This window comes from Phocoena phocoena, chromosome 19 (genome assembly GCF_963924675.1).
Source record: "Phocoena phocoena chromosome 19, mPhoPho1.1, whole genome shotgun sequence".
In the NCBI taxonomy this organism is placed as follows: domain Eukaryota; kingdom Metazoa; phylum Chordata; class Mammalia; order Artiodactyla; family Phocoenidae; genus Phocoena; species Phocoena phocoena.
The window spans coordinates 8,121,103-8,146,013 of record NC_089237.1 but is presented as its reverse complement, the minus strand read 5'-3'; the positions used below and the strand labels follow the sequence as shown (position 1 = coordinate 8,146,013).

At 42.2% G+C, this 24,911-nt stretch overlaps 1 protein-coding gene across 2 annotated transcripts; it reads right to left on the bottom strand.

Annotated features, from left to right (window-relative positions):
- Window positions 1-1,435: 1,435 nt before the first annotated feature.
- Window positions 1,436-24,366, bottom strand: MFSD11 (major facilitator superfamily domain containing 11). 2 transcript variants are annotated; one of them, XM_065896899.1, is made up of 13 exons: window positions 24,271-24,366; window positions 23,708-23,763; window positions 22,106-22,213; window positions 21,110-21,189; window positions 20,891-20,987; window positions 19,781-19,839; window positions 19,091-19,235; window positions 15,359-15,399; window positions 9,906-9,971; window positions 8,290-8,415; window positions 3,339-3,513; window positions 2,484-2,619; window positions 1,436-1,600 (listed from the first exon to the last, which is right to left on the bottom strand). In XM_065896899.1, the coding sequence occupies exons 1-13, from the start codon at window positions 24,364-24,366 to the stop codon at window positions 1,436-1,438; spliced, it is 1,350 nt and encodes a 449-aa protein (XP_065752971.1). The 2 variants fall into 2 exon arrangements, with proteins under 2 accessions (XP_065752971.1, XP_065752972.1); XM_065896900.1 differs by lacking the exons at window positions 19,781-19,839; window positions 20,891-20,987.
- Window positions 24,367-24,911: the final 545 nt, after the last annotated feature.

The window sequence follows — 24,911 nt, the reverse complement described above, 5'->3', positions numbered from 1 at the left end:
GCTTCCCTGGTGGCGCAGTGGTTGAGAGTCCGCCTGCCGATGCAGGGGATGCGGGTTCGTGCCCCGGTCTGGGAAGATCCCACATGCCGCGGAGCGGCTGGGCCCGTGAGCCATGGCCGCTGAGCCTGCGCATCCGGAGCCTGTGCTCCGCGACGGGAGAGGCCACGACGGTGAGAGGCCCGGCCCGCGTACCACAAAAAAAAAAAAAAAAAGATAATGGTGACAGTTGTACAACCTTGCGAATGTACTAAAAAAAACACTAAATTGTATACAATGGTGAATTTTATGGTGTCTGAACTATACTTCAATTAAAATAATTGTTTTAAGCTCTTATGGATTAAAGTTAACATTTCCGGGCTTCCCTGGTGGCGCGGTGGTTGAGAGTCCGCCTGCCGATGCAGGGGACACGGGTTGGGTTCGTGTCCCGGTCTGGGAAGATCCCACATGCCGCGGAGCGGCTGGGCCCGTGAGCCATGGCCGCCGAGCCTGCGCATCTGGGGCCTGTGCTCTGCAACGGGAGAGGCCACGGCAGTGAGAGGCCCGCATACAGCAAAAAAAAAAAAAAAAAAAAAAGTTAACATTTCCATTTAAACATCTCCCCAGATAGTTACATTCCATTCCCAGACACACTTATGGAATGGTGTCTGCTGTAAAAAGATATATAAGTGACGGCAGCCTGCCACCATAGCTTAGACCTCACTACATGTTTTGGGGTTGTTTTTTTTTTTTTTTAATGCGTTGCATCCTCCAGGAAAATTACTAGCAAAATCCTCCCCCAGGAAATGTGTTTTTGTTCATTTACAAATGTTAGATTCCTGTTTTTAAAACTTAAGACAATTTTTACCTCATTTCATAATACTTGATTAGCGCCCCCCTCCCTTGCTATGAACTACAAGGTAAGAAAACTTTATCAAACAAAAACATTTAAAGAGAAAGAATGTGCAAATCTTTTCAAAGATTCCATTTCAGCATCACATGATTTATTTAAATGTCATTCCCAGACACGTGTGGGGTGGCATATGCTCCCTCTTATTACACAGTAACACATACGCCATACCCAGCAGGAGTCTTTATATGACATATGGCCTAGTAGTTTCAATCAGAGCAAGATCGTTCAAAGAGAACAGGGGGAGAAGAAAACACCTACACGTTTATAACATGATCAAAAGGAACGTGAGACAGATGAACTGAAAAAACAACATCTTTGAACAATCACAATCGACAGTACAAGTCTCCCTTATTCCACTAGTTTTAAACAACTAACATCTGTAAACTTGAATACCAACTCTGGCAGATTTAGCAGTCTTAAATCTCTGATTTTCCATCCTAAACATCCTCCAATGTACTGTGAAGATGAGAGCGGGCCTCCTCCACCGAGCCCTACCGCCCAGCCGAGCTGTCTGAAGAGGCAGCCTCCTCTCGTGGGCACCCTTCATCAAATACTTCGGTAGTCAGAGCCCCGGGCTACAATGGCAGCAGCTTCCCACTCCACAGTGAAGAAGGAAATAGTTCCAAAAAACCCAAATATCACCATGACCAGGAGTTGCCAATGAAGGAGAAGGTAGTTACTGTAGAAAAATGCCACGGCTGCGCAAATGGACTAAAAATAAACAAGACAAAACAGATCACAAAATGCACACAGGTGACCCAGCCGCTCCACAAAGAGCCCCACCGCTCTCTGACCCAAGGCTTCCTGTGCCTTGCACTGCTCCCTGCTCTTTCTGCATCTAGATGGCACTTCCTTTGTCACTAGCTCACAAACATGCACCACAAACTCCGGCTGAGAGCTGAGAACAATCAAGTAAGCTATTGTTTAAAATAGTATTTTGTAAAAAACAGGAGTTATAAAATAATGTACGTGAACAGTGTGAAACACTCCTGTTGTATGTGTATACTATGAGTTCTGGTATCTAAGGAAGTCTGAGCCACAGAGAGACCAGAACATAAAATCTCTTATACAAGTGATGGGGCAAAAAAGATCACACTACTCATTGCTTCCTAACTCTAGTCACAAATCCTTTTTTTTTTTTTTTCCCGGTACGCGGGCCTCTCACTGTTGCGGCCTCTCCCCGTTGCGGGGCACAGGCTCCGGACGCGCAGGCTCAGCAGCCATGGCTCACGGGCCCAGCCGCTCCGCGGCATGTGGGATCCTCCCGGACGGGGGCACAAACCCACGTCCCCTGCATCGGCAGGCGGACTCTCAACCGCTGCGCCACCGGGGAAGCCCTATTATTTATTTTATTTTATTTTTTATTTTTGGCCGCGCCATGCAGCACGTGGGACCTTAGTTCCTTGACCAGGGATCAAACCTGCGCCCCCTGCATCGGAAGTGCAGAGTCTTAACCACTGGACCTCCAGGGAAGTCCCACAAATCCTTTTAAAGGTTGTCCTTGACTTTCATTTAAGAAACATTAAGAAAACAAAGTTAAAGCGCCATAAAAAATAGACCCTGCTTTAAACACAATCTGAAGAAGCGGTTTCACCTGCACAAATTTAAAGACTGCAAAAGCTGGTGCACTGTCTTCCGAATAGAGGAAACCTAGAACACTAAGCAGCTGGGTGTTGAAGCAGCTGTCTCCAAGCCCCAACAGGAGGCTGCAGAGGATGGCGACTTCTTTGCTGAATAAAACAGAATCAATTTAGAGTGAGCGTTGACAATATTTGTTATAGCTGATTGAAATGTACAAACAACTCACCCACGGAAGCATTTTACTTTCAAGTTTTAAACACTATGAAACAAGTATGAATAAATACTGGAATTTACAAAGTCAGAATTCATGCTCAAACGCCCTCACCTTCGCAGTCTAGCAAACTCTGGTCTACTAACTATTGGGGAAGCAAACACTGTGTTTGGGGCAGAGCTGCTCTTGGACTGTGGATCTAGACATAAACACTCACATCTACAATGACTTTTAGAGTTGAGCGCAAGAAAATGATACCCTCAAAGCTCCTGTGGACACTGTGAGAGAACGGGGTGGCCGGCTCAGATGGCAGATCACCCCTCGCTCCTCATTGCTCTTCCTCGGGGCCCAAATTTCTAGAGATTTCACTGGTTGAAAGGCAGAGATATAAAATTCAAATCAGATACTTATGTGCTCCTTCACAGATCAAGAAAAAGATTTAGTGGGGAGAAAGGTTAAAACCAGCAATTAGAAAAATAACTTGGGATTCTCTATGGATTCCTATTTAAACTCATTCTGGCTTCATTAACACTGGACAGATGACCTTATAAAGATAACAGACTTGCAGAAAAGGATTAACTGCTCCATTCTAAATTCCTAGCCATGCTCTACCTCCCACCCTTCCTTAAATTACTAGAAAAAGGAGAGTCACTGTACCTGGGTTTGATGTAAGCACTGCTATCAGTTCCTTCAACAGGAGCTATAGGGGCATCCCCCGGCATGTTGAGAAATATTAAATAAAAAGCTATAAAATGCACCAGGATGCCCAACAGCACAACTGGATTCCTACCAAAACGATTATTCTTGCTCAGCAGGCCAAAGAGGCTTCCACCTATAAAATCAATGAAGGAGAGAACAGAAAAACCCAAGGCCATGTTAATATATCAAAATCTTAGTTCTTTAAAAAAATAAATTAAACGGACAAAACAATAGCTAATTTAATCAAAAAAGAAAGAAACAAAGGCGGCACAAATATAGAAAATAAGAAATAACTGTTGAAACAGAGTTATTAACAGAGCCCCGGGCTACAATGGCAGCAGCTTCCCACTCCACAGTGAAGAAGGAAACAGTTCCAAAAAACCCAAACATCACCATGACCAGGAGTTGCCAATGAAGGAGAAGGTAGTTAACTGTAGAAAAATGCCACGGCTGCGCAAATGGACTAAAAATAAACAAGACCAAACAGATCACAAAATGCACACAGGTGACCCACCCCCCCACACGCCAAAAAAAAGTACCAGAAATATGACACAATGGTTTTGAAGACGCGACAAAGGGCAGTGATCTTTGAGAGTCAGGAAACAAATGAGGTGAGGCCCACACCTGCCCCAGCTGACTGAGAGGCTGTGGGCTGCAGGGAGGGAGAGGGAGAAGAGGAGGGAAGGCAGGTGGAGGTCCGCAGCCTCTCTGAGTTGAGGAGACAGAGCTGAGAGTCTGGGGAGACAAGGTGCCTGAGTCCCCAAGACAGAGTATAAGAAAGGACAGCTGATCAGCACAGGATGTGAGTAAATTAGCAGAGGCCTGGAAAGAAACTTCCAAGAGGATTAGAGGTATTAGTGCCCTGCCCTGGGCAGGGAAGAGTGCCTGGTCCCACCAGCCAGACTGGAAATCTTATTATTCACGGGCACTGGGTGTACACAGAAGGGTCTTCCATCAGGGGTGAGGGATAATTAGACCTAGTCTGAGCAATGCTCTGATCCCGTCCAACAAATTTTAAAAGCAAGATCTAAAAAAAAATCACACTGTTTCCAAGTAAATGAACCACATCCAAGAACAAAGCTCAAGAACGCTAACAGGAATATAAAGAATATCCTGCACCCAACAAGGTACAGTTCACGATGTATCGTATCCACAACACTACCAGGCATGCAAAGAGACAGGAAAACAGGACCCATCGTAAGCAGACAAATCAGTCAAACACACAGAGTTAGCACATGACCCAGCAATTCTAGTGCTGGGTTTACATGCAAGAGAAACGAAAACATAAGCTCACACAAAAAGTATACACCAATGTTCACAGCAGCATTACTCATAATGGCCAAAACGCGAAAACAGGGCTTCCCTGGTGGCGCAGTGGTTGAGAGTCTGCCTGCCGATGCAGGGGACGCGAGTTCGTGCCCCGGTCCGGGAAGATCCCCCATGCCGCGGAGCAACTGGGCCCGTGAGCCATGGCTGCTGAGCCTGCGTGTCCGGAGCCTGTGCTCCGCAACGGGAGAGGCCACAACAGTGAGAGGCCTGCGTACCGCAAAAAAACAAAAACAAAAAAAACAAAAAAAAAAGCAAAAACAACCCAGATGTCTGTGACATGATAAATGGATAAATAAAATGTAGTAGATCCATACAACTAAATATTATTTGGTAATAAAAAGGAATGAAGTAAAAAATAAAGAAAGAAAAAGAAATGAAGTACTGATACATGCTACACCATGGGAAAATCTTGAAAACGTGCTAAGTGAAAGAAGCCAGACACAAGAGACTATATATATTGTATGATTCCATTTACACAAGATGTCCAGAATAAACAAACCTATAAAGTAGATTAGCAGTTTCCTGGAGAAGGGTGATGACAATGTTCTATAATTAGATTACAGTGATGGCGGTACAACCCTGTGAATATACTAAAAAACACTGACCTGTATACTTTAAATGGGTGAGCTACACGTCATGTGAATTATGTCTCGATAAAGTTGTAAAGAAAAAGACAACACTACCCCAGAGCTGTTGCAGATGTTAGAATGAGCAAAGACATTAAAACAATTACTGTAACTGTATTAACATGTTCACACACACACACACACACACACACACACACACACACGTGCCAGGTGTTGGCAATAAATTAGAGGAGGGGTACCGGTGCCCTGCTAGGAACCGGGCCCCACAGCAGGAGGGGAGCAGCAGGCCAGCCACTTCTTCTGTATTTACAGCCGCTCCCCATAGCTCGCATTACTGCCTGAGCTCCGCCTCTTGTCAGGTCAGCAGCGGCATTAGGTTCTCATAGGAGCGTGAGCCCTACTGTGAACTGTGCACTCGAGGGATCTGGGCTGCAGGCTCCTTTTGAGAATCTAATGCCTGATGATCTGAGGGGGAGCTGAGGCGGTGATGCTAGCGCTGGGGAGTGGCTGCAAATACAGGTTATCATTAGCAGAGAGGTTTGTCTGCACAGAGACCATAATAAACCAGTTGCTTGAAGACTCATATCAAAACCCTATCAGCGGGGCTTCCCTGGTGGCACAGTGGTTAAGAATCCACCTACCAATGCAGGGGACACGGGTTCGAGCCCTGGTCTGGGAAGATCCCACATGCCACGGAGCAAGTAGGCCCGTGAGCCACAACTACTGAGCCTGCACATCTGGAGCTTGTGCTCCGCAACAAGAGAGGCCGCGACGGTGAGAGGCCCGCGCACCGCGATGAAGAGTGGCCCCTGCTTGCCGCAACTAGAGAAAGCCCATGCACAGAAACGAAGACCAAACACAGCCAAAAATAAATAAATAAATAAATAAATAATGGGTTAGGATTTGAACAAGACACCTGGCCAAAAAAGATATACAGATAGTAAAAATCATACAAAAAAATCATATACTATTAGGGAACTACAAATTAAAATCATATCCCCAGCACACCTATCAGGATTGCTGAACTCCAAAAATATGACAATATCAATTGCTGAAAAGAAAAAAAACAAACCCTATCAGTGAGTGCCACGTGACAATTAAGCTGCATCTTATGGAGTAGACTGGACATAAGCAACGCATGTCAGGTGCCACTGTCTCCCATCGCCCCCAGCGGGACCCTCGAGTTGCAGGAAAACAAGCTCAGGGCTCCCACTGATTCTGCATTACGGTGAGTTGTGTAATTATTTCATTATATATATTACAATGTAACAATAATAGAAATAAAGGGCACAGTAAATGTAATGTGCTTGAGTCATCCCGAAGCCATCCCCCCGCCCCCATCCATGGAAAAACTGTCTTCCATGAAACTGTTCTTGGTATCAAAAAGGTTGGGGACTGCTGAATTAGGGAACAAAAATACACCAAAGTCTGCTTTCCCCATAGTGCTTATCACTGTCTGACATTCTAAGTTTCCAATGTTTTTTATTGTCTGTGTTCTTCCCCAAGAATATAAGCTCCATGTTTTGTTCATACAATGGATTCACAACAAATATGTGTTGAATTGGTAAGTTCCTCATATGTGACACAACACCCAATATACTGCAAGCATTGAACGGATCATTGCTGAATAAGGAATACCTGGTGGTATAATAAAAAGAGATTTGGTCTTTGCCTTGTCCTCTTCTCCGCTCCACTTTCCGGCATGGAGCTCTTAAAACCCTAGGAACTTCTCAGTGAAAGGAATGTCTCTAGTTATCTTAACTAATCCCTTCCAATGACACCAGAGTTTATGATGATGTGGTGATCCTTGAGGGGGTCTGGAGGTGGCCCTAGATAGTCAGGATGGGGGCTGGTTGTCAGAAGGACCCAGCCTTGATTAGAGGGTTGGAACTTTCAGCCCCACCCCCCAATCTCAGGGGAGGGGAGAGGGGGTAGAAACTGAGTCTAATCACCAATGGTGGATGATTTAATCAACCATGTGACATAATGAGATCTCCCTAAATCCCTACAAAACAGGTTTGGGAGAGCTTCCTGGTGATGACTGCATCCACATGATGGGAGGGTGCCACACCCAGCCTCCAGGCGGACAGAGCTTCCTACACTAGGGGCCCTTCTGGACTTTGCCCTAGGTACCTCTTCATCCGGCTGTTCATTTGTATCCTTTATAATAAACTTTAACAGTAAGTATAGCATTTTCCAGGGGTGTGGTGGGAACCCTTGAATGTGTAGCCAAGCTGGACAGAAGGTAAGATAGCCTGGGACCCAGGACTTAACGACTGATGTCTCAAGTGAGGCTGGTCTTGCAGGACTACACCCTTGAACCTGTGGAGTCCGATGCTAACTCCAGTAGTGTCAGAATTGAACTGTATTGTCGCACATCCAACTGGTGTCAGAGATTCAGAGAATAAGAAATTCAGGAATTCTAAAGATGCAGATGTAGAGAATGGACTTGAGGACATGGGGAGTGGGAAGGGTAAGCTGGGACAAAGTGAGAGAGTGGCATGGACATATATACACTACCAAATGTAAAACAGATAGCTAGTGGGAAGCAGCCGCATAGCACAGGGAGATCAGCTCAGTGCTTTGTGACCACCTAGAGGGGTGGGATAGGGAGGGTGGGAGAGAGACACAAGAGGGAGGAGATATGGGGATATATGTATAGCTGATTCACTCTGCTATAAAGCAGAAACTAACACACTAAAAAATAAAAAATAAATTTAAAAAAATTCAGGAATTCTAATACACCTTCCCTAAGTATTTTAAGAGGAAAAGCTGGGAGAGACCATATGTTTTCTTACTTATGGTTTTGTCTTGAATTATTTGGCAAATGTTTTGTAATTTAGTTTTAGAACAGTGATAACAACAACAACAAAAAAGACATACCCATTTGTATAAAAGCAAGGAAATAGAAATTCAAGGATAGAGAGGTGAAGTACATTTAAAATTTCTATAACAAAGTGATTTAGTGCAAAAACTTTTTTTTTTAAACCAACCTAAAATTTCTCCAATGCCAATGAAAATGCCAGAAAGTCCAATGAGGCTTTTCTCTTCTGTTCCAAATTTATTTATAGCGCCAATACAGGTTCCATATACACCAGAGAAGAAAGTCAATTCCAGACCTTCAGAAAAAAATGAAATTTAAATTACAGTTGTCCCTAGGTATAAAAATCCATAGATGCTCAAGTCCCATAGTCAGCCCTCCATATCCAAGACTCTGCAGCCTCAGATTCAACCAACCACGGATTGGGAAGCACTGGATTTAGTATTGAAAAAAATGCAGTCTCCCTTTCCTGGTTTTTCTTCATGACTAGTAGTATTTGAGCTATACACGCATAAAACAAAATCCACACAGGCTGAAATGTTACTCCCCAAGCACAGCATAATTTTACGTGACCTAACTGATGACATGGAACTAGCCACAAGATGGCAGTTGTCACATATTTCAGATAAAAGCATACAACTCAAATAAGCGAAGACATCCTTATGTTAAAAATGGTCACTCTGTGCGCAGACAGGGGATGAACAGAGAACATAATTAACATAAACTTGTAACAGTGAAACTAAAGTGCTCATTATCCTTATTAATAGCTTCCCAAGGGAACAGGGATATACATTTGTAAGACCAATACCTACTATCCACTTTTGCTTAAAGTCAAAAGTTTTAATTAAACACACTGTCCTAGGAAAAGAAATTCCAAAAATTCGGGTAGCAAATTAGAGCAAATGAGTAGAAGACCTGATTCCTTAACGCTACAAAACCTTAACTGAATTTTGAGGATGTTTAATATTTATTCTGTTCAACCTAAAAATAAGACGTTTATACCAATGAGGCACATACAGTTGAACCTTGGACAACACGGGTTTGAACTGTGTGGGTCCATATAGACTACAGGATCCACAGCTGGTTCAATCAGCAGATAAGGAATCACGGACACAAAGGGCGGACTAAAGTTATATGAAGATTTTAACTGCGGGGGAGGTCAGCACCCCTAATCCATCCCTTCACTGTTCAAGGGTCAACTGTAACGGCAAAAGTAATAATTGACACATTAGAGCAATTTTTACAAGGAAACTGATTTCCTTAAGACCTAAGAGTATTCCACCTATTATCACATCACATTATCACTATAAGCCACAGAACTCATTCCATTTCATTAAAAATTATCTTAATTCACGCCAAGTTACACAGATTTACTCATGATTATTTTCTGTAGTGTTCTATTTTGCCCTAAAATCACTGGTTGGGATGAACCAGGCCTCCCAGTTTTCAAACTCTTGTGCAGAATCCTCCCACACTGCATCTGGGCTGGCCCTATTATTTGCTTTCACCAGTGTGGGAGGGGGTCACATAGCTGGCTGAGACACAAGGAGAAATCTGAGACCCAGCTAGCATCAGACCCGTTCAGACATGCAAATGAAACTTGCTTGGAAGTTTTAGCCTCAGCCACCCTTTAACAGCAGCCACAAGAGACCCTGAGACCATCAGAAAAACCATTTAGCTGAGACCAGTCAATGCACAGAATTGTGAGAAAGTAACACAGTTGCTGTTTTCAACCCTTACTGTAATTATGCAGCCACAGAAAACCAAAACCATAATTAATCCCATTACCTGTATAAGCAGTTGTAATGCTAAGAAGGAGCATCTCCTTGGTGACACATAACTTAAGAGACTTTTCTATAAAAAAGGAAAAAAAAAATTTAGGAGTACTTAACTACATTCTAATCAATCAAACAAAACTTATAAAACATTCATTCAACCAAAACACCTCTTGTCAATAATGCCAATAAACAAATACATTGGGACAGAGGTTAATGATTCAGATTAAAATGGTTAAGGTATGAACTAAATCTGCCCTATAAAAAAAATGTTGATTTCAACTGTGTAAATATAGTCTAGAGTTGTGCTTTCTCTAACACATTCTCCAGCTCTCATGAAAACAAAACATGAAACAGAGAAAAGAAATAGAACCAAACAAAACAACAGAATATTCCAACAGACTTGATTAAAGGCTAGGCTATTAAGAGAGTCAGCAGTTGGCAAAGTGCTGACTTCCCTAAGGAACTGTCACAGGGCAGCTTTAACACTGGACTCTAGGTCAGAATCAGCAGCGGAGCTCTTTGACCACCAGAAGCTGGGATGCCGCTTCCTGAGATTCTCTCTCTGGATCTGAGGACTGAAACTTCAGTTCTGCCTATTTGCTTCTGATCCCCTTAATGTTTATTTTTATGTTGTTCAACTTAGTTGAAATCTGCAATGGAAAATGCATTTCTAAAAACTGCACATTTTAACTTTTTTGAACCTGCTCACATTTCATAATTTAAGGCCACTTATCTAGGATCCTACTAATAGCAGATCCAGATTTTTTAAAAAGGTGGCGGGGAAAACGAAACCAAAATCCACCCCAAATCAGAACCAGCCTGGAAATAAATGAAAGCTCTCCAGTCTCACAGAGACATTATTTGGTGCGGCCAGCTCTGCAGCAGGAGTGCTCAGGCCTCAGTTCAGCCCTGGAGGTGGTGGTGTGGCCCCTACAGCTCATCCTTGGCCTGAGGATCCAGATTTTAGTTCCTATTCAACGGATGACTAGAAAACTCACATAAATCACAAACACTCTGTCCTGAATTTCTCCATATACAAAAGAAGATAGTCTTTTTTTCTTCTTCAATTTCACGAAAATAAAGTGAAACTAAAAGCAAGAAGATATTTTCACCAATCATTTTCACATACTTCCAGAAAAAAAATACATGATCAACAAAGTTTAAAACAATATTTTTAATTAAAAACATTACATTAGCAAAGCATATCTGCTTTTGACTAATCAGAAGATTTAGGTAACGAAAAGAAATTTTAAAACATAATCTAGTATGATCCTATAATGGTGAATTCACGTCATTATACATTTGTCCAAACCCATAAAATGTACAACACCAAGAGTGAACCCTAATGTATGTAATCTATGGACTCTAGGTGATAATGATGTGTCACTGTAGGTCCACTGATTGTAATAAATGTACCACTATGGTGAGGGACAATGATAATGGGGAAGGTTATGTGCGGGTGAGGGTAGGGCATATATGGGAAATCTCTGTATCTTCTTCTCAATTTTGCTGTGAACCTAAAACTTCTCTAAAAAATTGTTTATCAAAAAAAAAAAACCAATATAATCTATTTGCAGAAACCAACAAACTGATCCTAAAATTCATATGCAAATTCAAGGGACCATAATAGCCAAAACAATCCTGAAAAAGAACAAAGCTGAAAATTCATGCTTTCCAATTTCAGAATTTACAATAATCAACACAGCATTGTACTGGCATAAGGACAGACATAGATCTAGAAATAAACTCTTACATTCACAGTCAATTGATTTTCAACAAGGGTGCCAACACAATTCAATGGGAGAAAGAATAGTCTTTCCAGCAAATGGTGCTAGGACAACTGATCTCCACGTGCAAAAGAATGAAGCTGGACTCCTACATCCCAACATCCATAAAAATTAACTCAAAATGGGGCTTCCCTGGTGGCGCAGTGGTTGAGAGGCCGCCTGCCGATGCAGGGGACACGGGTTCGTGCCCCGGTCTGGGAAGATCCCACATGCCACAGAGCGGCTGGGCCCGTGAGCCATGGCCGCTGAGCCTGCGTGTCCGCAGCCTGTGCTCCGCAACGGGAGAGGCCACAGCAGTGAGAGGCCCGCGTACCGCAAAAAAAAACAAAACAAAACAAACAAACAAAAAATTAACTCAAAATGGATCACAGACCAAAATGTAAAAGCTAAAACTATAAAAGTCTTAGAAAAAAATACAGGAGTAAATCTTTGTGACCTGGAGTTAGGCAAAGCCTTCTAGGACACCAAAAGCACACACAACAAAAGATAAAATAGCTAAATCAGACTTCATCAAAAATTTAAAACTTCTGTGATTCAAAAGATACCATCAAGAAAATGAAAAATCAATCCAAAGTCGGGGAACTAAGATCCAAGATCCCATGAGCAGCATGGCGTGGCCAAAATAATTTTTTTTTTTTTTTTAACTTGATTTTGGCCACACACACAGAGGCTGAACCTGGGCCATGGCAGTGAAAGCACCAAATCCTAACCACTAGACCACCAGGGAACTCCCTGAATAGGTTATTGATTGTGGTGACCGTTGCACAACTCTGTGAATATACTAAACACCACTGAATTATACACTTTCAATGGGTGAACGGTACACTACTACGAACCACATCTCAATAAAGTTATTCTATTAAGGAAAATAATCTGACACCTTAATGGGTCTCTTCCCAGACTTTCTCTATGCTTTTTTTATTAAAAAGAAATTCCACTATTTATACTATTTTATAATTTATTTTCACATAAACATTTTCTACTATTCGTAGTGATCATTTTAATGGCTACAGTAATCTGTTGGATAGATGGCTTGTAGTTGAATATTTAAATTATTTCCATTTCTCACTAATATAAACAGTAGTTAAATCTTGGCCAAAATTCTTAATTATCTCCTGAGGATAATCCTATTAGTGGAATTGCTGGGGTAAAGGTATAAACATTTTTAAGGCTTTTGATACTTACTGACAAATCACAGAAAGTAATACAAGTGTATATTTTTAGCGTTGTGGTCTTACGCATGTACCTATGCCCCATATACTGAGAATTATTTTTTATCTTTTGAAATTTGATAGAAAACTTAATTTGCATTTCTTATACTTAGCTTATAATAATTCTCCTTTGTTTATAAAATAAATATTTTCTACTGGAGTGTTTATGCTTTTCTTATTGGTTCATAACTATCATATACTGTAAATATTTTCCCTGCCATTTTTTTTTTTTTTTTTTTTTTTTTTTTTTGCGGTACGCGGGCCTCTCACTGTTGTGGCCTCTCCCGCTGCGGAGCACAGGCTCCGGACGCGCAGGCTCAGCGGCCATGGCTCACGGGTCCAGCCGCTCCGTGGCATGTGGGATCTTCCCGGACCGGGGCACGAACCCGCGTCCCCTGCATCGGCAGGCGGACTCTCAACCACTGCGCCACCAGGGAAGCCCTTCCCTGCCATTTTAACTCATTAGATTTTGAGAGACTGAAATTTTATATTTTAGGTAACCAAAGAGCATTCTTTTTTTTAAATTTAATATTATTTTAAAATTTTATTTATTTATTAATTTATTTCTCTTTGGCTGCATTGGGTCTTCATTGCTGTGCGCGGGCTTTCTCTAGTTGCGGCGAGCGAGGTCTACTCTTCGTTGTGGTGTGCAGGCTTCTCACTGCGGTGGCTTCTCTTGTTGCAGAGCATGGGCTCAAGGCGTGCAAGCTTCAATAGTTGTGGCTCACAGGCTCTAGAGCACAGGCTCAGTAGTTGTGGCGCATGGGCTTAGTTGCTCCCGTGGCATGTGGGATCTTCCCGGACCAGGGCTCGAACCCGTGTCCCCTGCATTCACAGGCGCATTCTTAACCACTGCGCCACCAGGGAAGTCCCCCAAAGAGCATTCTTTTCCCTGTTTGACAGAGCTGCGTGAAAGGCTTTCCTCACCAAATTAATTTCTTCCGGTTACTATTATGGCTTCATTTTTACATTTAATCTACCTGGAATGTTAGTGTAAGACTCCATTTTTTCCCATGCAGTCAGCTGTCTGGCCTTGCTTTTCTAAGACTACTTTACTGTATTCCGAATTCCACTGTGGGTCTAGACTTCAGTTCCACTGCTCTTTGTATTCCAATGTTTTCAAATGGATTCATAACAGGTTTTGCTATTTATTAGGGAAAGTTCTTTTTAAAAATTATATTGGCTATTGACAGACGTTTATTCTTCCAGGTGAACTTTAGGAACCTTTCATCAGGACCAAAAAATAAATTTAAGAAAATTTTATTGAAATTTTCTAGAATCGCATTACACATATACATTCAACTGAGGAATTAAGTGCCTTCTAGATAAGCAAGAACCCTTTCTGTACAATACCTACTATGGCACCAACTGAAGGAAAGTCACGATTAAATAATAAATGAACCACCGGCTCACAGACAGAAAAGCGTGGACCTTCTTTTTCCTTTCTCTCTTTGCCTTCGGCTTCCTTGCCGCCTCATAACGTCACGTTGCTCCCTAGCTGCCAGGAATCGTCACCTAAATTTAAATTTTCTTGCCCTATAGCACCTCATATGTCTTGTCTCTTTTGGCCGCTGCCTTCTTTCTCCCCATTCAAACCTGACAGCCCAGTTTCTTATTACTACTGAACCCTACACCAAGTAACCAACCAGCTCCGTGATAAAAGGCACGAGGCCCTAACTGTGTTAGTGTCTCATTTGACAGAGGAGTTGAGGTAAAGTTTGTACAACTGCCTAGGAATGACAACCTGAAACTGGTTAATATCAAGAGACATCCAGAGAGAGGTTCAGTAATAGAGCAGGGAGGCTGCATCAAGCCTCCCCAAGGCTGGACGAACCATCCCATAAGCTTGAAGGCCATCAGCCTCCCTCTGCCTGACTCCATGTTCACCAAAGAAGCCAACGTGGCTTTCTAGGCCTCTGATAACAAGAAAGGGATGCCCTGTTTGACCCTGGGTAAACAATTTCTCTAAGCCTCAGTTTTCTCTTCTATAAAATGGAGATAATACGTGTGTGTTATACGATACTCACAGAACTGTCGTGAGAACAACACAACATAAAGCACATCGAGAGGTTTAGTCAGGAAGAACCCTCAAGAGATGAGCGTGATTGGCCTTACATGCTACTGGGTCACCCAAGCTCCTGCGTTGCTCTGAGGAGTGGCAAGCGATGCGCGAAGCAATGGTCTGTGTCCTCACTTCCTCAGGTAAACTCCTAACCCTCTGCCTCCTCCTCCTCAGGCCCCCTCACACACGTGCTCAGGTAGGGCACGGAATTACCCTCCATCCCTCACATCCCCCACGTTACAGAGATACTTACTGAGAAGACTAGCATATTTCAGAGCGGCATACCTGGAAGCATGAAAATACTGGGGTATCGTCAATCCAAAGTTACCAGGGAAAGGGGGAAAGGCAAATGCTGAAGTTGTTCCTGAACAGTTCCTGCATTTCAGACACAGAAAATACTTACTAAATGCATCTACTGCCTTTGTCATATTGTTCTGGGCAGACCTGAAAAGATAAAAAGAAAAAAGTTTTTCCCCTGAAAATGGAGAAAGAGAACAAAAATACTATCACATTTTCACTTAAATCTGTAAAAGCTCTGTCCTCTACGTGGTCTGGCAAACACTTTCAGTGGCCTCAACGCTCCCTGCTCCAGGGTGTCCCTTCATGACCCAGGTCCTTGCTTCAGAGAACGATGTGGTTAAAGTGCCACCGTGGAGCACGATTCCCTCACATTAAATTTATGGCACGGAGTCCTGCATGTCTTTTTCACAAATGATACTCCAGGCAGGACAGAAATCTCCTCTACGCTGTTTCCAAACTGTAAAAACAATTTGTGAGGGGCTCAATCTTCCACCACTCCAACTATGTAAAAACTACTCTGTGGTTCTTCAGTGTTAGAACTCTTGAAAAGCATCGCCATCATTGGCGGTAGGGGGTTGGGTGCGATGTCATCTATGGGTTAAAAACGCGGGCTTTGAGGCTGAGGCCTGCTTTGCCACTTATTAGTCGTGTGGTTTTAGACAAGTGACTTCATTTCTCTAATTTTCATTTCCTCATTTATAAAACAGGGACACTATCACTTACCTGTGAGAATTAATTGAGATAAAGTAACTTAAGTGTAATTATTTACAAGGTTAGGGTAAGAAAATTTTTAAGAAATTACATTTCTTACCCTACCAGCCAAGTCTACTCCTCTTAGATCTTTAAAGGATATCATTTACAAACAAACAAACCGAAAACAACAAGGACAGCAGAAAACAAACCTAAAGGAGATCTAGTTGACTTAAATAAATAAATTACTAACACAAAAATGGTAGTATCTCCTAACCAACAGGAAAACTTTTTCCCCCACCATAAAAACTCATGCCTTCCCTGGAAGCAAATACTATGTGAATGCCATTTAATGACAGTTCCCTCATCTAGTACTTGGACAGGATCAGGTGTGGATTATACTATTTCACACTCAAGGCCCCAAATAAGTAGAAACTGATTTGTACTCTATAGACTATTAAAATATAATCAACTCAGCTACTATCAGCTGCAAATTATTCAAAGTGGATTCCACAAAGTGGAATCCTTTAAAATCAGATCCTACTTATTTCCTCAGCGGCTTCTAAGCACATCAAGAAGAAAATCCAAACCCCTGCTGTATCCTTATTTAATCAACCCTCTGTCTGCTGCATTACTCCCACAGTGCATTCCTACTTGCACTGTGAGAGGCCCAGGCACCTCTGGCATTCCTGGTGCCCACCACACCCCTTTCCACCCCTGGCATCTGCTGCAATGGCCATCAGTAGATCTTCACACCTTCTCACCTCCCAGCTCTCCACCACCTCCCCCTTTCTCACTGCCTTCTAGCACTTACTCTGCTATTTTCTTACAGGGTATCGTCTACCAGCCCCTCTACAATTAAGTTACATAAAAACAGGGAATTCTCTGTCTTGTTCATTACTCCTTCCCTCCCCTTTAGAAGATGGCTGGCACATGGTGCTATTTACAGAATAAAGACACAAGTTTCGAGTTTGGAAGACAATTCAGAAACAGAGAATGCTAAAAAAAGGCTAAGTGGTACCCCTCAGCATTGCACCTTATGACAGTTACATGATCCCTTGTCTATCAGAAAAGTTCCTTGAAAACAGGGACAGGTTGTATTTGTCTTTACAGCACCAACACCTAACATTTGCTGAATGAATGGGTGTTTAATTTTTGTTGAATTTGTGGCATTCATCTTCACAGACCCCTTCTCCAATATCCATTGGTTTGTGCTTAAAAAAATATGTATGTGGTACATATACACATAAATGTTTGTATACTTATATAAACATGTCTTTTTTGCTCTGAACGGTGCAAATTTTGAAGGCTTAATGATCCTATGACTGGAGAATTTTATGCCCTTTTTGGGCTTTAAAAAGGCAGCACAGAAAGTTCGATGCAAAGTTTTTAACAATAGGTAAAATGCTTATAAGGCAAGCTTCATAATTTTATCAATTCACAAAGCAAAACAAGAGTGGCAAAGATTTCTCATTCCCCTTTCTTCAAATCCAGATGATAACCTGCAGAGAAATCATCTGTGATGTTTCAAACAGTTTTACTTATAATTGAAATAGGTCCCTGCTTCAGGTGGCAGGGTCTGGGGAAGGGGAGGAAGGAGCCATGTCTTGCCTCGAACGTGGCAAGAAGCAGCCCCTGAAGCAGCCCAAGGACCAGGACAAGGAGATGGATGAAGAAGATAAGACATTTAAGCAGAAACAGAAAGAGGAGGCCTCAGAGAAGGGCCCCTGGCCAGAGGTGGAATTAAGAAATATGGCCAAAAGTAAGCTGTTCTCTGTGCCTGAGGCAATGATGGCCCTTAATTCCATTCCTGTTTAACCATCTGGATTTCCCAGTCATAACATCTGTTGCCACCTACAGCTAGAATGAAGTGTTGTTTGGGAGCCTATTGTACATTTAAAAATAAACTTTTGTTGGGACTTCCCTGGCGGTCCAGTGGTTAAGACTCTGTGCTTCCCCTGCACGGGGCACGGGTTCCATCCCTGGTCGGGGAACTAAGATCCTGTGTGCCATGCAGCTCGGCCAAAACAAAACAACAACAAAAAGTTTTGTTAAAAAAAAAAGAAATAAAAGAAAAGAAATATGCTCAAGGTAATTCACAATTTTTAGAAAAACAGGACTGTGTAATTGTTTCCCAGTAGGGACTACATCGGGGAAAACTACCTGCACAGGTTACTGCAAAATCCAGAGCATGGGGCTTCTCTGGTGGCGCAGTGGTTGAGAGTCCGCCTGCCGATGCAGGGGACACGGGTTCGTGCCCCAGTCCGGGAAGATCCCACATGCCGCGGAGCGGCTGGGCCCGTGAGCCATGGCCGCCGAGCCTGCGCGTCCAGAGCCTGTGCTCCGCATGGGAGAGGCCACAGCAGTGAGAGGCCCACGTGCCACAAAAAAAAAAAAAAAAAAAAAAATCCAGAGCATGGGTGTTAACCACAGCTCATCTGTAATGACTGCTGACGGCCCTGCCACTCACTTGTACCATATGATCGGAAAATTTTAGGGCTGGATCCAAGAAACAGTAACTGAGGATTGTTTGCTATATAACTTTTTTTTTTTTTCTTTTTCTTTTTGCGGTACGCGGGCCTCTCATTGCTGTGGCCTCTCCCGTTGTGGAGCACAGGCTCCGGACGCGCAGGCTCAGCGGCCATGGCTCACGGGCCCAGCCGCTCCGCGGCATGTGGGATCTTCCCAGACCGGGGCACGAACCCGCATCCCCTGCATCGGCAGGCGGACCCTCAACCACTGTGCCACCAGGGAAGCCCTGTTTTCTATATAACTTTATGAGCCTATATCCTCACACATTAAAACACAGGAAATGTCTGCTGAATTGAATGAGGGAACTGAGGCCTAGAGAAACTCAGGGGAACATTGCTACTGTCCACGGTCACACAGCTGGTGACCTGGGATTAGACTTAAATCCCCCACAAACCTTTTCACTACCTTCCCCGCCTCTGTCTACCTTCCTTTCCCTTCCTCCTCCCTAGCAGCTCCCCTTTATCTTCTTTCTCTGCTTATTTGCTTTAAAACTTTTCCCTCATGTCTGCCCAGCACTGGATTATCAGTTAGGGCTATAAAAGGCTGGTAATTCCTAGACTAGACCTACTCAAAATATAGTTTAAAATAGAAAGGAATGTTTCCAACTTCTTACTCGTTGACATCCAGGTCCTGGTCATCAGAAGATTCATCTTCTCCCAGGACATTTTCGGAATCTGGTTTCCGAATGAGAAAGAAGAGAACTGTCCCCACAAGGCTAATCACTGTCAGGGCGATAAACACTGTTCTTCGGTCACTCTCTAGGGAGAAAAACAAAGACGAAAGTAGATAGTACTGGCCATACAAACAATTCCAGAGTTAGCATTATGTTCAGTACTATGCTTGTTTATAACCATCAACACACTTTGTCATTAGATCTTACTTTACTGCATCAGTAAAAACCTAGGACAAGGAGAAAAATAGGATACATCCCCCTTTGTCTTTCAGTCAGAGAAATACTAATAAGCCAAAAGAAAAACAGCACAAGAACTTAATCTTATTCTTTTAATCAAAGAAGGGAACAGACAAGACAACTGAATTAAAAAGCCTTCTGACAACTGACTCGTCTCACACAGAGCATAACCTTCTCCCGCACTTTGAGATGCTGCCTGAAGTGCAGTCATAAACTGTGGTCTTAGTATAACAACATAATCCAAGGGAAAAGATGACTAAAAGCTAAAATCTGAGAGGACTTAGGGTACCACGGTTCACTAGAACAATGTGAACAAAGTAATATGGGGCATTCCCGTGGAACAGCTATTTTGCGTTGAACCTATGTGAATGAAGCACGGTGAATAAGACAAACCTGATATTTGAGTTTTCCCTTGCCAAGCAAAATATATGTAGAGATTTCCAAAGAACAAGCTGGGGGAAGAAAAGGAGGGAGAGGATATTGGGAAGTTATTTTCATATTTATGGGTTTTGAAATAATTTTTCCATTACCTGTAAAAGAAGAGAAAGAGAGGCCTACATAATTAAAGAAGTTATCTACCCGCCCTAAGTCATTTAAAACATCAACTTCACCCTCTTTCTGAAAAACTCAACTGAGCCAGATGGAACTGTCTACTTCCACATGAGAGAAGCCTGATTCAGACTGTCCTCCAAAGACCTGACTCACTGTGAAACATGTGACTTATTGAAGCTCTGGAAATGACTCCTTGGAAACAAGTTTACCCTTCCTCTAAAATCCTATATTTTAAAGAATCGGTGAAAAAAAAAATCCATGATTTAGTTATCTGCATCTAATGAGATACTTTATTTAGTATTTTCCTAGGGAAGAGATCATTCACTTACACTCCAGTTTCAGAATATACAATCTCTTAAAACAACATCTGCATTTGTTAAGACTTATCATGGCCAAAATTTTAGGCGTTTAGGATTCGTGAGGGTAAATCGTCAGGACAGATTCCATGACAGAATGACCGTTGTTGCTTTTTACTTAGGAAATATATAATATGCTGTATCGTTATAGAGTTAGTCTCACTTTAGAAATTTAATTGTTAACAGCTACCAGGTGGCATAGCTGGGTGGGAAGGACATGGCCTTTGGAATCCAGATGCTTGGATCAGTTAACTTTTAACTAAGCCTTTGTTATCTCATCTGTAGAATGGAGCTAATACCTTCTTATCGCAGGGGGTTGTGAGGATTATTGAAATTCAAGAGCCCAGTAGTACCTAAAGTATAGCAGGTGCTAAATACATTATGGTTAATATTATTTTCCATTTACTAGTCATAAATTCCAATGAGGTAGGTCCATGCATTTTTAAGTAATCCCATAAAATTTTAAATCTCCATCACATGTACCTAGGAACTTAACTCATGAAACAAGAAGATCTGAGTTTTCAACACAACCAGGGTCTAAAAAATGGTGTGACAAAAAAAATTATAGGAAAGATTGAGCCATAAGAATTATTACCTGGATTGTAGGAGTGCCCAGAAAATGCCACTGTTTCTCCCAATAGTGTGCTCATCTGAATTTATTGTCAGGCAGTTTCCTTGTGCTGTCCAAAGTACTAAAATTCAAACCAAAAGTTTGTCAGGGGAATGAAATCATTTAGCTTTATATATTAAACATATAAATACTATTCTTAGATAAGACCTGGAAAATAGGGAAAATGAACATCAAAATACTCACCAGCAGCTGCAATTCCAATGAAAACAGAGGCTGTGTAGAAGGACCACGGAAAAGGCTGGATAAAAACGGCAATGTACATGCTAAAATATAACAGGTCAACGTATTATAGTCAAACAATACCTGAAACAGAATGCCAATTATGCCTTCTAGGAATCAATTCTGAGGGATCTGTTCTTTTAAAATTCAGGCTGTAGGACTTCCCTGGTGGCACAGTGGTTAAGAATCTGCCTGCCAATGCAGGGGACACGGGTTCAAGCCCTAGTCCAGGAAGATCCCACATGCCGCAGAGCAACTAAGCCCGCAAGCCACAACTACTGAGCCCATGCGCCGCAACTACTGAAGCCTGCACGCCTAGAGCCCGTGCTCCGCAACAAGAGAAGCCACCGTGATGAGAAGCCCGTGCACCACAATGAAGAGTAGCCTCTGCTCGCCACAACTAGAGAAAGTCTGCGTGCAGCAAGGAAGACCCAACGCAGCCAAAAAAAAGAAAAAAAAAGAAAAGAAAAAAATTCAACCTGTAAAGGGCTTCTCTGGTACTGGCAAAAAGGGGACAAATGTGACCTATCCATTTATTAACGTACTATTTCAAATTTGTGAACTGAGACATTGAATAAAGGTCTGCAATTGGCCTCTGCCAACAGCTCAGTACACAGTGGGACTGCAGTTCTATAGCCCAGAAGAAAAGTTCAGTTATTTCGTTTTAATTCCCATTAGTCAACTTGATACAAAATAAGATTACTTCATGAGTTCTTTTCAACTCTTGTAGAAAAAGGTTTTTGGATGCTATTTTTATTGGTGGTAAAATGAAAGCAAATATACACAAATTCCATCACATTAAAACAATGGTATCCCTGAGCATCAAGTAGAGAACCAAATCCCTAAAACACTTCCTATAATCTATTCATCCGAGTCAGCAAGTTCTTGTTAAAAGTTTACTGTGTGCTTGAAAGAAGCTGAAGGTGTTCTCATTAAATGAAAGAAAATTGGACTACTCACCTGTAAAATAAACCACTAGCAAACATAGAGAGTTGAGGTCCTACAATGGCAACCACTGATGGTGTAATCAAATTTGAAGCAGAGAACACTCCATAAATAATTGCCATGCTGCACATACAAGACACAAAAGGAAAAAAACAACACTCTTGAAAGATTGTCAAAAGATCACTTTTTCAAACCCACTTAGTCTACAGTTTATTTTGCAATAAGCACTCATATTCTTTAGTCAGAATTTATAATTATATCCTTACACTGAATGTCATATTAAAGTTTTCACTTGTACAAAACACTGAAGTCTTGTCAAATGTTTCTTTGAATCAGTCTGCCTTAGACAATATGGTTTTTAATGTACCAGTAAATTATAATAGCAGCTAACACAGCTCTATGAAAAACGTATCATTATCCTCATTTTATAGAAAAGAGAACTGATACACAGAGGGGTAAGTAACGTGTCAAAAGTCCAGCTGGATAGCTGGTCAGTGGTGGAGCCAGAATCCCATCCCTGGTAATCTGACTCCAGAGGCCCTAGTCAACCAATCTGCTCTACAAATTTAGCCTACAACTCCTGGCAACAGCATGAAATTTCACTGCTATAAATAATCACATAGTTAAAACTTGCTTAAACCAGAATTTATTAAACTCAACCTAACAGTCTCACTTGAACATTATTCAGCTACTGTAGACCTGGCCCCAGTATATATGTCTTGTAGCAAAGTGTGACTAAAATCATTTCAAGAGTCATTTATAAGCCACTATTTATAAATCCAAGTAAATTATTCTTTGGCTTTTATGAATCTCTCAAATATCAAATGTTCTTTCATTTGTTCTTTACAGTATACATGAAGACAAAACATTACAAAAAATTGTGGTATTATCATTAATCACTTCAAAAAATGGACATTAGCATCCTTTTACTCTCAATTATCATATATAAGGTCAGATTTAGGTTAGGTAACACAGAGCCAAATAAGAACAGTTGGGGAGGAAGCGGGTAAGGGGTTGGCCGCAATCTAGTATTTAACGATAGAGAAAGTAAGAAATCTGTGTTTACATACAGGTATGTATTACATTCCCAACTTCAACCACAACGTACTAGTGACTTGTGAAGATCTTTTCACTTCATTTTCTCCACCTGTAAAATTGGCACTAAACACCTTAACAAAAAGCTAAAAGCTCCTGATGACAATATATTAATAATTACGAAATCACAAAAACAGGAAGACCAAATATTTCGAGAGTCATATAAAACATCCTCTGTTTAGGATTTGGAAGATGTAATTATGACAATACCTGAGTGCTTATTAAATGCCAGCCACTGTGCCAAGCGCTTTACACGCATTGATCTGAGCAAGGAAACTGGGCTCATAGAAGCAACTTCCTAAGATATCGCAGTAATTAAGTTTTGAAGCCAGTATTTCAAACCCAGTGTCTAATTCTATATGAAACCTAAACTCATCACCTTCATCCTATTATGTTCTCCTAAATAGTCTAGATAAAGAAAAAAATCACTAATAATCTAATTACAATACGTTGTCTGTGATTTTGATGAAATTACACAACATCTGTGATATACAAAGTAAAACCAATCATACAGTACAATACCTGGTATAGCCACTGCCGTGAAAATCTGTGCTATTTAAGCTCCTGATGACAGTTTGCTGTGTGGAAGATAAAACTAATCAATGAAAACCTTTTGTAATTGCCCTCACCCCAGAAAGTCTCTCTCCAAATACTTGAAATAAAGTAAAAATTCAAGATGCCGAATACTTAATACTGAAATTCTAACACGAGAGAACAGAATGGACTACAGAACAGAAGGCAAACCAATGAGGGGCGTGTGGGGGCGGGGTGGGGAAGGGTGAAGACCATCTGAAACCAGGCCTTAGGTTTAGTCCCTCAACTCTCCAAGTACTAATGTATTCCTTAATATAAATAAAAAATAAAATAAATGGGTCAGCATACAAACCCCAAATCAAGTAAGAGAAATAAACGACCCCAACAAGAAACGTCTGCCACATGAAATCAAACCTAGTCATGGAAAACGAGGAAGCCTAGGTGACAAAATAAAAGGTGCAACTTAAGCGCATTATTAGACATAACGTTGACTATCATTTTTGGAATGCATTATGATAAGCACTTCAAAGGAAGATCAAATTCCAACTCACCGCTACATTTCCACAAGTTTGAAAGGCGGTGAACATAAACATAAAGGCAATTCCTAAAATAACGATGTTGAAAAGCTTTTTAGATTCCGGGGACATTTTGGCTTAACTCTGCCAAAAGGTCGGCAGCAGCAGAGGGCAGTCAGCTCTCCTCGGGGGGAACCCACTGCAATCCTGGGAGAAGAAATGAGATGGTGAGAGGAGGAGGCAAATCCAGGAGCGGGGCAGCCAAGGTGTCAACTTCCAGGTCTTGGAGTGGACTCCTGGACTTAGGGTGAAGTTCTCCCCACGGGTATAGTTAAGACATTCCTAGGACACGATCCGAGGAAAGAGCCCAACACCCGGAGAAGCGCCAAAAACGTTGTAGCTGCAACTTAAGGGGCCCGAGAGAGGGATTAGGGGCAAGGTCCAGTGGCAGCGGGCAGCACGACCCCGCCCTCCCGGCCCTGACTCACCGTAGGTCAGGCGACCCGGTCACCTGACCGCAGTCGCGGCGCCGGCCGCTGGGCCTGCTGGGAAATGTAGTCCTGGGCGACCCGGGACGTGCAAGCGCGCCGCTAGGGCTCCCTCACCCGCTCCGGGAGAGCGGGGCCGACCTCGTGGGCTCCGGCAAGTGGGGGGGGGGGTGGTTGCTAAAAAGCGGA

Coding starts and splice junctions, on each gene's coding strand:
- MFSD11 (XM_065896899.1), bottom strand. CDS start 24,366: ATGTCCCCGGAATCTAAAAAGCTTTTCAACATCGTTATTTTAGGAATT. Junction 19,236..19,780: donor AGGGAAAACTCAAATATCAG/GTTTGTCTTATT, acceptor TTTTCTCCCTAG/AGAGTGACCGAAGAACAGTG. Junction 8,416..9,905: donor CATTACAACTGCTTATACAG/GTAATGGGATTA, acceptor TTTTTTCTGAAG/GTCTGGAATTGACTTTCTTC.